The sequence below is a fragment of the Furipterus horrens genome, unplaced genomic scaffold (genome assembly GCF_987537825.1).
Source record: "Furipterus horrens unplaced genomic scaffold, mFurHor1.1.pri manual_scaffold_4, whole genome shotgun sequence".
NCBI lineage: Eukaryota > Metazoa > Chordata > Mammalia > Chiroptera > Furipteridae > Furipterus > Furipterus horrens.
Window position 1 is genome coordinate 109296504 of NW_028327174.1, and position 13628 is coordinate 109310131.

The window sequence follows — 13628 nt, forward strand, 5'->3', positions numbered from 1 at the left end:
AATTATTATTGCAACATTTTACTTATATGTAGCATTTTAGAATTCTTAGTTTTCTAAAATCTGTTTTGCTTTTGGTTGTATTATCTTTCTCAAAAGTGGCTAGTGCCTCATCAGAAAAAAAAGCACATTAATTTAACTCATTGTGTCCTTATTCACATAGGAGATAGCCACTTTCAAGATTGCAGCTCTCCAAAAAGTTATGGATAATAGTGTTTCTCTGTCTGAACTAGAATCGGCCAATAAACAATACAATGAACTGACTGCTAAGTACAGGGACATCTTGCAAAAAGATAATGTACTTGTTCAAAGAACAAATAACTTGGAACATCTAGAGGTAAGTTTGTGTCATCATTGAAGCTTGTGATACCACTTTTTTTTTTCTTTTTTTCTGGGGGTGGGGGGTGATATCTTACCCTATAAGTGCAGAAGGACTTCTGGACAACTTTATCCAGGTCATCCTCCATAGCCAACTTGCATGGTTTAGCTGAATCAAACCTCTTTCCCCCAGGAAATTAAAAAAGAAAAAGGAAGAAATAGAGTATTGCAATCATAAGAAGCAGCATCATTAAGTAGCCATTCCTTTCTCTTACCTCTGTTCTCAAAGCAAATTATTCTCTCATGGTCCCTGGCTTTTCTGTTTTCTTGTGGTGGTTATAGCCGAGAGTGGATGAGACATAAATGGCTCTTCCCAGACCCTGGGTGAGCTCAGCAAATTCCCATTTTTTCTTATAGTCTAAATACAGAAGAGTAGGATAAAGTAGCCTAAGTTTAATTCAGACAGTGAATATGGCCCAGACCCTTCGGCCACTTAATTCTTCTAGCCACTTAACCTCCATACCTTTTACAGTAGGCAAAACAAGCTCTTGATTTGTTCATCTTCCTCATCAGAATTAGGGGTTTATATATCTTTTGGCTTATTATTCTTTTTCATGATCCTCTAATGCAGTGAAATGAGATAGAATTCTTTTGGCTCAAAAGCCTTTACTTGCTTAAGGGACACATTCAATAAAACACATTATTCTCAATAGTGTTCAGTGACTTCTACACAATTATCCGAGTCAGTATTTATTAATACTAACTGGAAGTAATCGTGATCAGTTTCCTTTTTACTTTTTTGCCAAAGAGAGATGCTTATATTAATTTTTATAGAAAATTCTGAATGTTTAAATGTGGTAATAATTCACTTTTTCTATTTTCATGTCCTTTGTCCTCTTTATCATTAGAAAATTAGGTAAGAAATCTCCTGTAGATAACATATAAAAGAGAAATTTTAACTTTATTTTATCTGTTTCCCCTAAGAATATTTTTATTTTTTCTCAAAATTTTAAAATTTTTGTATTTGTGTTATATCCCTTTCTCTCCTTTATTTTCCGTATCTCAGCTGTAATTCTGAAAATGTATCTTTCCCTGTTGGCAATGTCTCTTTCTTTATTAAACTGATAAGAACAGATACTACACTTGATCTTAGCAAAAAGGCCAAGAAGCGATGTCTCTTTCTTTATTATCTTTATTGTGGTAGCCATTACTCATAACTCCATCTCAGTGTTATGTCCACCTTACTGTCACTGAAAGATAATTCCAAATGTGACTCTGACCAGGTCACTTCCTTGCTTAAAACCTGTCGAAAACTGCCAGTCACTGAAAGAATAAAAATCAAGTTCCTCTTGAGATTAGCTTTCACTTACTTCACTTCATCTCCTCTAATGCTCTAAGGAGTTTCACGATGTATGTTTTAGAAACTAAACTACTGGCTCTTTGCAACACAATGTTTTTTCTTACTTATATTACATATATTCTCTTGTACATGCTCTTTCCTTTAAGTAGAAAGCCCTTCCCCTCTCCCAGTTCATCTGCTCAGTGACTTTCTATTCATGTTTCAAAACTTTGCATAGACAGTCTGCTTTTTTCCTGAAGCATCCTTCTTCATAGAGCAAACTCCCTCTGTCTATATTAGTACTATCTTGTACCTAGCTCTGCTTTTTATATCACAGCATATTATATGTGTTTCTATGTCTGTCTCCCCTACTGGAATATAAGCCTATTGATGTTAGGAACTCTGCTTAATGTGTGTGTGTGTGTGTTTAGTACCTCCTCTCTGGTATAGTTAGAGCTATTAATACTGACCCCAGACAGAGATTAATGGTGTAGAGCCGTGATGGAAAGATCATCATATATAGTGACTAGGAAATCATAAATGCCTTTTAAGAGTAAAGTTTCATTAAAATAAAGGTTATTGAAATTGGATTTCCCAATTTTAAAGAACATGGTGGGTGATTAAAACATACAAAAACTGAATGGGTGATAAGGCAATCAAACTGGAAATTTGGTAATAGAAGAAAAATAAGTAAATATGTATTGAATTGGAATGAAGAGGAGCATTTGTTTTATCACTTTTTTTGTTTTTAATGAGACCAATGAAGTTTGAAGGGAGAGGGAAAGAAAATTTAGAGCCGACAGGGAAAGCATGACTAAAGATTATAGGTGAGGATGGTAATAAATGATACCGTGGCAGGGGGATGAAAATGGGATCTGGAGCAAGACAAGAGTTTTACTTTGAAAGAGTCTGGAAGTAAAAGAAAAAAACAACAACAACAAAAACAGGGGTAGAAAGATAATGTAGAATTCCCAAGCCCCTGTTTGTTTTTCTCCTGTGTATTTACAATATCTAGAACTGGGTTGAAATAGGGCATGTCACAGAAGTTCAAGTTTATTCTCTTACCTTGCTTTTCATCAAATCATCCCCTTAAAAAAAAACCCTCATTATTCTGTTTTATTATTCTTCATGACTCTTATTACCTGACATTCCTTGTTATAGATTAGCTTATTTGCCAACTACTCCACTAAAATAGAAGTTCTAGGATGGAATTTGTTTACCATTGAAGTACAGTGCCTGGCATACAGTAGACATTTTTACCTGTTAAAAGAAGAATAAATGAGCTTAAAATATACTTATGTGCCAACTCCTACATTTATATAGCCTGCCTTCTCAGAGCTGTCTTCTGTGTGGAATCACCTACTTTACAACTCAGGTTTCAAGGGGGCCTCAAATATAACGTATCCAAAATGAACTCCTGATGTCTTTTTCTCTCATAGTCGTTCAATATATGCCGTATTATCTACTCAGTTAGTTAAAGCAGATACCTGAGAGCTATTCTCTAGTCATTCCTTTCTGCTATCATTTTTATTTCCCAAATTAATTAATTCATATGTACCCTCTTTCCTCCACCTTTACTGCTATTACCCTAGTCTAAACCAGAGTCATCACTCATCTGGACTTTACAATATCTTCCTAATTTCTGATTTTTTCTGTTTACCCCTTTATTCTCTGTATTGCATCCTGGAATTGTTTAAAACTTCCTCCTTAAATCTTTAAATCATATCCTGTTATATATTAAGTTGAATTCAGTTCCTCATCTTGACATACCAACCCTTGCTTAGTATAGCCCCATTATTTTTCTTTTTTCTCTTTGTTCTTTCTCTAGTTGTTTTTTTTAATTTAAAAAAAATTTTATCTTCATTTTGTGTGTGTATTTGTGTCCTAGTTATCTTTCTACCAGATTCTCTTATTCCACTCTTCACTCTTATTTTTGCTCACTCTGCCCCAGTCCCCTAGCACTTCAAAGTCTTTCTTGCTTTAGACCGTCTGGGTATTTTACCAGTCTATCATTTCTTTCCATGGCTGCTTTCTTCTCAAGACTGGCCCCTGTTCATAGATTAGGTTTCAACTTAAATACCACTTCTTCAGTGGGTAATACCTTCTTTAAGCACTCTGTCTAGATATGGCTCCTTTTATTATTCTTTGGGTCCATACTCTTTCTTTCTAGAGCTTGACATTATTAATGATTGTTTTTTTGTTTGCATATCTGTTTATTGTCTGCTGTGTTACACACCCTCCCCATCTCCTGCCACACACATACATACCCACATACAACAAATGGTTAGGCCTGTGATAGCCAGAATTTGTTCTGTTTCTTTTCACCTTAACATATAGCACCTATCATTGATGGCATGCTAGGGATGCTCAGAAACTTTGTGTTAATGAGTATTATGAAGCTGTGATTGTTCTAGCTTGATCAAAAGGAGCATGGCCACAACTAAGACCACATATTTGATAAACAAGATTTTTATTATTTTTAAATAATGTTTTATATTATATGCGTACATACCTATATATGTATTACATGTGTGTGAACTTCCAATTTTGTAAAAATAAAAACTGGATTGTGAGTATCAGGAGATATTACATAAAGTTAAGACAATGTTATTTCTGTGGTATTAGTCTAAATTATAGTTTCTCAGTGATGCTTCTGTTGTGTTCAGTGTGAAAATACATCTCTAAAAGAACAAATAGACTCTATAAATAAAGAACTAGAGATTACCAAGGAAAAACTTCACACTATTGAACAAGCCTGGGAACAAGAAACTAAATTAAGTAAGTACTATGACTATGATAATATAAAATGATTAAGATCTAATAGTGAATATTTTTCATTTAAAGTCCCTTTTCTATACCAGATGAAAAGAAAGTACTGTATTTTGATAAAAATGAACTCTCTGCCTAACAGTTTAATTTAGCAGGCAGTTGAATAATATCTTCTACTAATCTCTACCAACATTTTGCTTTTGGTTATAGAATTAGATTTGTTTCAAATAACATCATATATGTTAAATTTTTATAACTGAGCATTAGGTGTTTTGAACCATTTAAAAGTCAAGACTGGTGATAATTTTGAAATACCTCTATTTTAATGACAGTATTAGGAGTTCTTTCCTTATGTATGAAGTTATATTAGGACTATATCATGTGATATTTTTAAATTAAAAGATGACCATATAGCATCAAAAAAATTTTAATTTATATTACCCATAGTTCCACTATTATATTATCATTTTTTGTATTACCTTATACATGTTTAAGTATTGTATGTACTCTTAAGTTATAGAAAACATATGCTGTATTTATTTGGTAGATATCAAAATATTGCCATGTTTTATTCATTATACTTATATATATTTATGCATTATCTTTCTGAGTTTGAGTGATTAAATCACTAGCTTTTCTTATTTTTGTTATTGTTATGGTGCTGCGATGAATGTCTTCATGTCTATCTCACAGGTATTACTGTCTCAGAAGGTATTAAAATCTTCATTGCTCCTGCTAGGTTTTCCATATTGGTTTTTTAAATGGTTTTATCTTGCTAGCACTATGCTTTCTAATTTTCAACAACTTTTCTGCTTTGGTTAACGTGTTCTCATGTGCTTGTTTTCTAGGCCTGTGAGCTCTAATGCTGTTCACAGTTTCTGTCACTAAATACAGCTGTATTGTTATATTGGTAACTGAGATATCTAGTTTATAGAGACCTAACATTGGGAAGTTTAAAATAAGCTACTTTTAGAGCCCCAACTGGTGTGGCTCAGTAGGTTGGGTGTCGTCCACAAACCAAAAGGTTACCAGTTCTATTCTGGGTCAGGCCATGTGCCTGAATTGCATGCCAGGTCCCCCGGATGGGGGCATGCGATTGATGTTTCTCTTACACATCAATGTCTCTCTTCCTCTCTTCCTTCCAATCGCTCTCCAAAAATAAATAAATACAATCTTTAAAATAAAATAAACTACTTTTAAAAATGTAATTTTTAATTCATTCAGAGATTTGAAGTGAATTGACTTCCATGTAGCTCCTACATCAAAGAAGATGCCATTTCAGATAACAATATGAGTATTATCTTGTCTTTTTAATAAGAACTGAATTCCTACAGAAAATTTTTAATTTTCAGATACTTTAATCTCTCATACATGGCTTTATGTCATGAAAGTTTTTTAAGTTTTATTGTTTTCTGTTGTTTTTATATCTTTGTTTGAAAGTGTCACATGTTAGCTTTTTTCATCCAAGAGTTTGTTGGTCCTGGGGTAGTTTGTACTACCCTTTCTCTAAGAAAACAAGAATATAGAGATGGCTAATCTGCTTACCCTTTGTGATGTGCCTCTCTTCATTATCATAGTTTAGCACAGAGTTGAATGGAGAAGGGGTTTTATATTTAGTGCAATTATTTCTTTTATTCATGGTGTTTAGGGTTGACTGAATCAGTCTTTATTCCATAATATAGTGATTTACTAACACTTTTAGCTTCTTTCAGTAATCTGTTACTGTTAATTTTTTGACCATTGCTTACAGTAGCTATTCTAAAATGGTATGTTTAAAGATGCATACAGAACAAAATGAAAGGCTTCTTAAAACTGAGGCAGACACCCAAACCATTTTTTTATTAGTTTGTTTTAAATATATATATTTCTTTGAGCGAATTCAGTTATAAAACTCAAGCTTGTGATGGTAGAAACATAAGAGGGGACATTATTGGTGTTATAAATCACTGCTTAGTTTTTTAAAATAATTGACTTCACTGAACATATTTTAACTGATTCTTCAAAAAATAGAACACTGTACCAAATTTGTTTCTTACCTGATGCATGTTGGTTATGCAAAGCAAAAGTGTTAGGTTTCTCCTCAAAAATGGCTAAGTAACTAATGTTAATGCTATGTGATGCCTTTTCATGGTAATTTTTAAATTATTTTTCTCATTTTATTTGTTTGTTTATATTTTTTTGATTATGCCATTATAGTTATCCCAGTTTTTCCCCTTTGCCCCTTCTACCCTACATTCCCCACTCTCAGGCAATCCCCACACCATTGTTCATGTCCCTGGGTCATGTGTATAGGTTCTTTGGCTACTCCATTTCCTATACTGTACTTTACATCTCCCATGGCTGTTCTGTAACTACCTATTTGTACTAAATAAGTCCCTTTAACATCTCATATAATAATGGTTTGGTAATGATGAACATTTTTAGTTTTTTCTTGATGGAAGCTCTTTATCAGCCCTTTGATTGTAAATGATACCTTCGTCGGGTAGAGTAATCTTGGCTGTACGTCCCTGCTTTTCGTGACTTTGAATATTTCTTGCCATTGCATTCTAGCCTGTGAAGTTTCCTTTGAGAAGTCAGCTAACAGTCTTAGGGAACTCTCCTGTAGGTAACTAACTGCTTTTCTCTTACTGATGTTAAGATTCTCTCTTTATCTTTAATCTTTGGCATTTTAATTATGATGTGTCTTGGAGTGGGCCTCTTTGCATCCATTTTGCATCCATTTTGCTTAGGACTTTGTGCTTCCTGGACTTGCATGTCTATTTCCTTCACCAAATTAGGGAAGTTTTCTTTCTTTCTTTCTTTCTTTTTGCAAATAGATTTCCAATTTCTTGCTCTTTTCTCTTCTCTTTCTGGCAAATAATGCAAATGTTGGAAGGCTTGAAGTTGTCCCATAGGCTGCTTACACTATCCTTGTTTTTTTGGATTCTCTTTTTTTCTTGCTCTGGTTGTTTTTTGCTTCTTTATGTTCCAATTGATGTCATTTTCAGCTTCATCCACTCTGTTGTTTCCTTGTAACTTGTTCTTCATTTCATTAGTGTATTATTCATTTCTGACTGGATCTTTTTATGCTGTTGAGGTCCTCACTAAGTCCTTGAGCAGCCTTATAACCAGTGTTTTGTACTCTGCGTCAGATAGATTGCTTATCTCCATTTTGTTTAGTTCTTTTTCTGGAGTTTTGATCTGTTCTTTCATTTGGGCCATGTTTCTTTGTCTTCTCAATTTGGCAGCTTTCCTGTGTTTGTTTGTATGTATGAGGTAGAGCTGCTGACTCATTTTCTTGGTAGTGTGGCCTAATGTAGTAGGCGTCCTTTAGGGTCCAGTGGCACAGCCTCCCCTATCACCCAAGCTCGATACTTGAGTTGTACCCTCTGTGTGGGCTGAGTACACCCTTCTCTTGTATTTGAGCCTTGATTGCTATTGGCAGGTCAATGGAAGGGATTTACCCAGGTAAGTCAGCTGCAAGGACTGTCTGTGACCACTGACCACCAACCTCTACCTCTGCCCTTTATGGAAGATAAGCTGTGCAGGGTCCTGGTGCTCTGACATGGTCAGTAGTTGTCCACTGGGTGCACAGGCTCTGGGTTTCCCAGGTGGTGCAGGCCAAGATCAGCCCCGACCTGTGTTCTGTCCTGGGCCACCCTGCCTGAGCTATAAAGCATTCTGAGATGGTGCTACTTGCGCTGGGCTTGAAGATTCCCAGACAAAGCCAAGCTGTGAAACTAAGCTGGCTGCTGCTAGTGTGGGGCCTGGGACTACTTAGCAAGAGGAATGGGGCAGAAGCTCACTGAGGCCAGCTGTTGTTTGTTTGAGGATTTAGGAAGTTGTGAAGCAAGAGCCAAGACCAGCCATTCATATGGAAAAGCCACTATTAACAGCTTGAGTGTGCCCATAAATTGGGTGGGATAGATGCTCAAGGATCTCCAGGACCAGGCAAACAGTGTTAGCCAGGCTGATGGAGTCTCAGATATGGTACCCCTCTCTTGGCTGTGTGGCTCTATGGCTCTGTGGCTGTCTGAGGTGAAGGTTCAGAAAATGGACAATGGCTTCTGACCACCTTTCTGTCTGGGAGAAAGCTGTCCCCCCAGCTCCCACCTTGCTGTCAGATACTTCAGTTCCTCCCTGTGTGCCACTGGTACCTTCAAGCTGCTATCCCAGTGCTGGAGCTCAGGGAGCGAGTCTGAATAAGTCCATGTGTGGGTTCTTTAAGAGGCACTGCTTGGGATTCCAGTAGTTTTTTCCACCAACTCAATCCCCTCTGTTTTTTGCAGCCAGGAGTTATTGGCCTTATCTTTCTGGCACTGGAAACCTGAACAGGGGACCTGGTGTTGGGCCGGAACTCCTTGCTCCAGAGAGATCCCTTCTGATTTTTATATTGCCACACATGGATGTGGGACCAGCCCATTCTGTGTCTCCATGTCTCTGCTCCTTCTACTAGTCTAAATGGATGTGGTTTCTTTAATTCTATAGTTGTCTACTTCCATTCAGCTCCTCAATTTCTGACAGTTATTAATGATGGTCATTCTATAGTTTAGTTGTAATTTTGATGTGGTTGTGTGAGGAGGTGAGTCGCATTTACCTATGCTTTCATCTTCTCGTTTTATTTAATCACAGACTTTTTTATCTGAAGATAAGCCGTATCATATGTGTGGTGTACACACACACACATGATTATTATTTAATAACTAATAAAATAATGTAAAATATTTGCTATTAGATGTTTACAAAGGCCAAGTAATACTCACAGTTAAAGAAGATACTTGGTGAAATCCCTAAATCATATGGCTTTATATTTTACTTTCAACTTGATTCTGTGAGACTAAAGTTATTTCACTTATATTCACAAAATAGTGTTATTTCTTTGAATTTCTATTATGAAGTTTATCTACTTCCAGTTAAAATATATTTATTTACCCTTGTTTTATTCTCAATATAGTACACCATCTATAATATACCTTTTACATTGTTATTTCAATAATACTATGAGGAATAGTTTTTATTATTATTTAATTGATGAAGAATGTATGTTTCAGAGAGATTAAATGTGAAAGGCAGCATGTAGACAGGAAGTAACAGAGCTATGACTGGAATCTGGATCTGCCATAATTGAGAAGGCTTGTGTATTATCTATTGAACACACAATGTCTAAAATATCTGGAATACAATTTTTATAACAATGGCATAAGTTTGACTTAAATATCATTGTATATAGGAAATGAATCTAACATGGATAAGACAAAGAAATCAATACCCAACAGTGAGATTGCTTCTATTTCAAAAAAAATCACTATGCTGGAGATGAAGGAATTAAATGAAAGGCAGCGGGCTGAACATTCTCAAAAAATGTATGAACACATAAGGACTTCATTAAAACAAACAGAAGAACGTAATTTTGAATTGGAAACCAAATTCGCTGAGGTTTGATATTACCATTTTTATCATGTAATTAAAAAATAAGGAATTAGTTATGGTAGATATTGTGTAATGTAAGAGGCTTGTTTATATCTCTGAAGTAGCATATTCATATTGTACTTATGTTTTATGTAATAGATAAAAATAAAAAATGTATTTTTAAATGTTTAAAAACAAAACAAATATTTCTATGAATGAGCTGTTATTTCTCACCAAATTTACATTATTAGATTTAATATGCAAAAATTTATTTGCTTAATAATGGAATTGCTTTCCATTACCATCCATTCACTTAACAAATATTTATTTAGTGCTTATTTCATTCCAGACACTGTAGAGGGGCTGGAGTTATAGCAGGAAACAAAATACCACAAACAGTAATCTCTGCTCTCAGGGACTTTATATTCTAATAGTAGGTTTTAGACCTTTTTTGACATGGTCAGAATTATTAAAGTGGGTGGCAGTAAATACAGTTTGTAAGTATTCAGTAGTTTCTGATGTAGTAGCTTTCTTGTAATATTTGTTTTACCTTGAGAAATAGTATAATTTTCAAAGCATGGTGTCATTTTGTTTATTACAACTGTCACTAAATATATATTAAGATTTTTATTAACTCATTTCAATTTATTTATGAGTAATATAACTGAAGTAAAATACAATGAGTATACTGCATTCCTAGCACATTATAAGAATATCAGAGATCCTTCCCTGGTTGGTGTGGCTCAGTGGATTGAGCACTAGCCTGCAAACTTAAAAGTCACTGGTTTGATTCCCAGTCAGTGCACAAGCCTTGGGTTGCAGGCCAGGTCCCCAGTTGGAGCCATGCGAGAGGCAACCAATCGATATTTCTCTCTCTCATCAATGTTTCTCTCCCTCTCTTTTTCCCTTCCTTCCCCTCTCTCTAAAAAGAAATAAATGAGATCTTTTAAAAAAAAGAATATCAGAGATTCTGATATTATTGGATTGTTAGTTGCCTAACAGAAATGACTTTTGGTGGGTTGGCATATAACCAGAGTTTGTATCATTTTTTCCTGACTCTTTCTCTCTTTACCCTTTTCAGTCTCTTCTTTGTACGTCACACTCAAATTCAGTATCTGGACTAACGCCATATAAAGAGGACTGCAGTATGCTTAAAGCTACATTAATAATTAAAACCTCTTTAAAAATGATATATCTGAATGAATATTTTTGTTACTTTTTCTTAGCTTACCAAAATTAACTTGGAAGCACAGAAGGTGGAACAGATGTTAAGAGATGAATTAGCTGATAGTGTGAGCAAGACAGTAAGTGATGCTGATAGACAACGGATTCTAGAATTAGAGAAGAATGAAATGGAACTAAAAGTTGAAGTGTCAAAGTGAGTTCATGTACACTTTCTGGTCATTTGATTAGATGTATCTACTCTAATTTGTCTTCAAGAAACTAAATAAAATGATATGGGTAAATACTGTTAGTGGCAATTGATACTGGTTTCTTTTTAGGAGAACATGCTTAAATAATCTTCACTAGATTGATTTCAACAGGCATGAATAATAATATTGAAGAGGAAATCATTTCTGAAGATTCACAAATTTTCAGAGTCCAGGAGTAGTATTGCAGAAACAGCTGACTGGGGATCAAGACCTTCTGAGGTCTAGTTCTTCTACATATTAATATATTTTTAGAAGGGAGGGCCATTAACTTATTTAAACTTTGTTTGTTTGTTTTACTTTATTAAGGCAGAAGTAGTACCTCCTTGCCTGTGTGGAAGGTTGCTGTAAAAATATAATGAAACATTCAAATTTTGATTTGTTTTGAATATCTACTGTGTATACTATTCTAAATTCTTACAATTATACTTAATAACACTGAAGTAATATTGTTATCTTCATTTTATGTGTGGAAACAGTTAATTTGTTTATAACAAAATATATGTAAGGTGTAATTACTGTGTGCCAGGTAGATGCTGTGTATTCACTCTCTTTTGTAATTATGTGTTACTTAAGTAGAAAAGTGTGAGGATGCCAATTCAGCTGGTGAACACACAATACAATATACAAACAATGTATTATAGAAACCTATATAACTTTATAAACCAATAGATTCAACAAAAACAAAAACAAAAAGCTAAAAAATAAAAATGTGAGGATCCCTGAGTTGATCTGTCAAATGCAAATAATTAGTAAAAGGGTTTTATGGCCTTCCCATAGTTATAGCCATTTTTTGGAGCTTTGATATCCTTTGGGGAGTATAAGTCATTTACATTTGTATATATATATAAAATACAGATCTTTAATCAGTCGGCACTCTTTTTTTTTATTCTTCCTCTCACCTCATGGACCTTACCTTTTGAAATAAGCTGTTATGTTATTCATTTATAGCTTAAAAATTTGAAATCCTGGTATTTATCTACTTAGAAAGTGTACCTAATTATTTCTGAAATATCACTTCCCAGACTGAGAGAGATTTCTGACATTGCCAAAAGGCAAGTTGAAATTTTGAATGCACAGCAACAGTCCAGGGATAAAGAAGTAAAGTCCATCAGAATGCAGCTATTAGACTATCAGGTATGTACAGTATTGGCTCGTCTATATAGGCTTTTTCCCGAAGTTCACATTAGATATTGGGAAGATTTTATAGTTTTAGTTTTGATCAGAGAATATATCAAATAGAGGCCCCTATTCTTGTTCATTGTAGCCTGAATAGGTTACAATTTTATTTGAAATGCCATTCATAATACAGAAAAGCATTTAAATGCCTACAAATGCATTATTCTGACTGCTGGTCAGAGTTAAGACAGTGAGAAGAAATAGTAAGTCTTTCCTAACAATATTTTCTCTTATAGCTTTATGTAGCTTTTCACATATTCTCACATATTTTTTTAGAATTCAAGAAAACACATTGTTCATGTTAGTGTTATACCATTATTATTATTTATTTATGGAAATTTAAAAAAAAAAAGCAGTATTATGCCAACTATTACTTAGCCAGATGCCAGATTTTCTTTTTCTTGTTGTTTTTTCGCAATTCTTTGGTAACTTGTGTTAAAGCAAGGTTAGATTTTTGTAGGACCTCATGTAGCACACTTTTAAATTTTATTTAGTAATTTATATTGAATCTTTGATCAGTTTCATTGGAAAAACTTGAGACTTACTACAAATATATGTAATTTTTATATTAGGCACAGTCGGATGAAAAGGCACTAATAGCTAAGTTGCACCAACACATTGTCTCTCTTCAAATGAGTGAGGTTACTGCTCTTGGTAAGTTGGAGTCTCTTACATCGAAACTACAGAAGATGGAGGCCTGTAATTTGCGCTTAGAACAGAAACTTGACGAGAAAGAACAAGCTCTCTATTACGCCCGCTTGGAGGGGAGAAACAGAGCAAAACACCTGCGCCGAACGATTCAGTCTCTGCGACGCCAGTTTAGTGGAGCGTTGCCCTTGGCACAGCAGGAGAAGTTCTCGAAAACAATGATTCAGTTACAAAATGACAAACTGAAGATAAGGCAAGAAATGAAAAATTCTCAACAAGAATATAGAAACATGGAGAACAAAACAATGGAGTTGGCATTAAAGTTAAAGGGGCTGGAAGAGTTAATAAGCACTTTAAAGGATGCTAGGGGAGCCCAAAAGGTAAAACACTGGTTTTTAACTTCAGTATTTCCAGAGGTTAGATCATTTTAGACTCTTTAATATGTGCCTACATAAAATTTGTTTCATATATGACCAAAATTTCAATTATAATTTATTAATTTAGATTTTATAAATTAGGAATTTTGCCTTTTAAAATGTCTTGTAAAAATAAAATGAGAT

General features: G+C 34.5%; 1 protein-coding gene and 1 pseudogene across 1 annotated transcript in view; one reads left to right on the top strand and one right to left on the bottom strand.

Annotated features, from left to right (window-relative positions):
• CEP290 (centrosomal protein 290) overlaps positions 1 to 13628 on the top strand; it is a 94598-nt gene that overhangs the window by 40681 nt on the left and 40289 nt on the right. The window contains exons 25-30 of the mRNA XM_090273908.1: positions 161 to 334; positions 4321 to 4432; positions 9633 to 9838; positions 11038 to 11189; positions 12267 to 12378; positions 12993 to 13448. Of these exons, the coding sequence (XP_090130034.1) occupies positions 161 to 334; positions 4321 to 4432; positions 9633 to 9838; positions 11038 to 11189; positions 12267 to 12378; positions 12993 to 13448 (1212 nt within the window). The remainder of the gene's footprint in view (positions 1 to 160; positions 335 to 4320; positions 4433 to 9632; positions 9839 to 11037; positions 11190 to 12266; positions 12379 to 12992; positions 13449 to 13628) is intronic.
• Positions 1340 to 1488, bottom strand: LOC150012647 (U2 spliceosomal RNA; annotated as a pseudogene).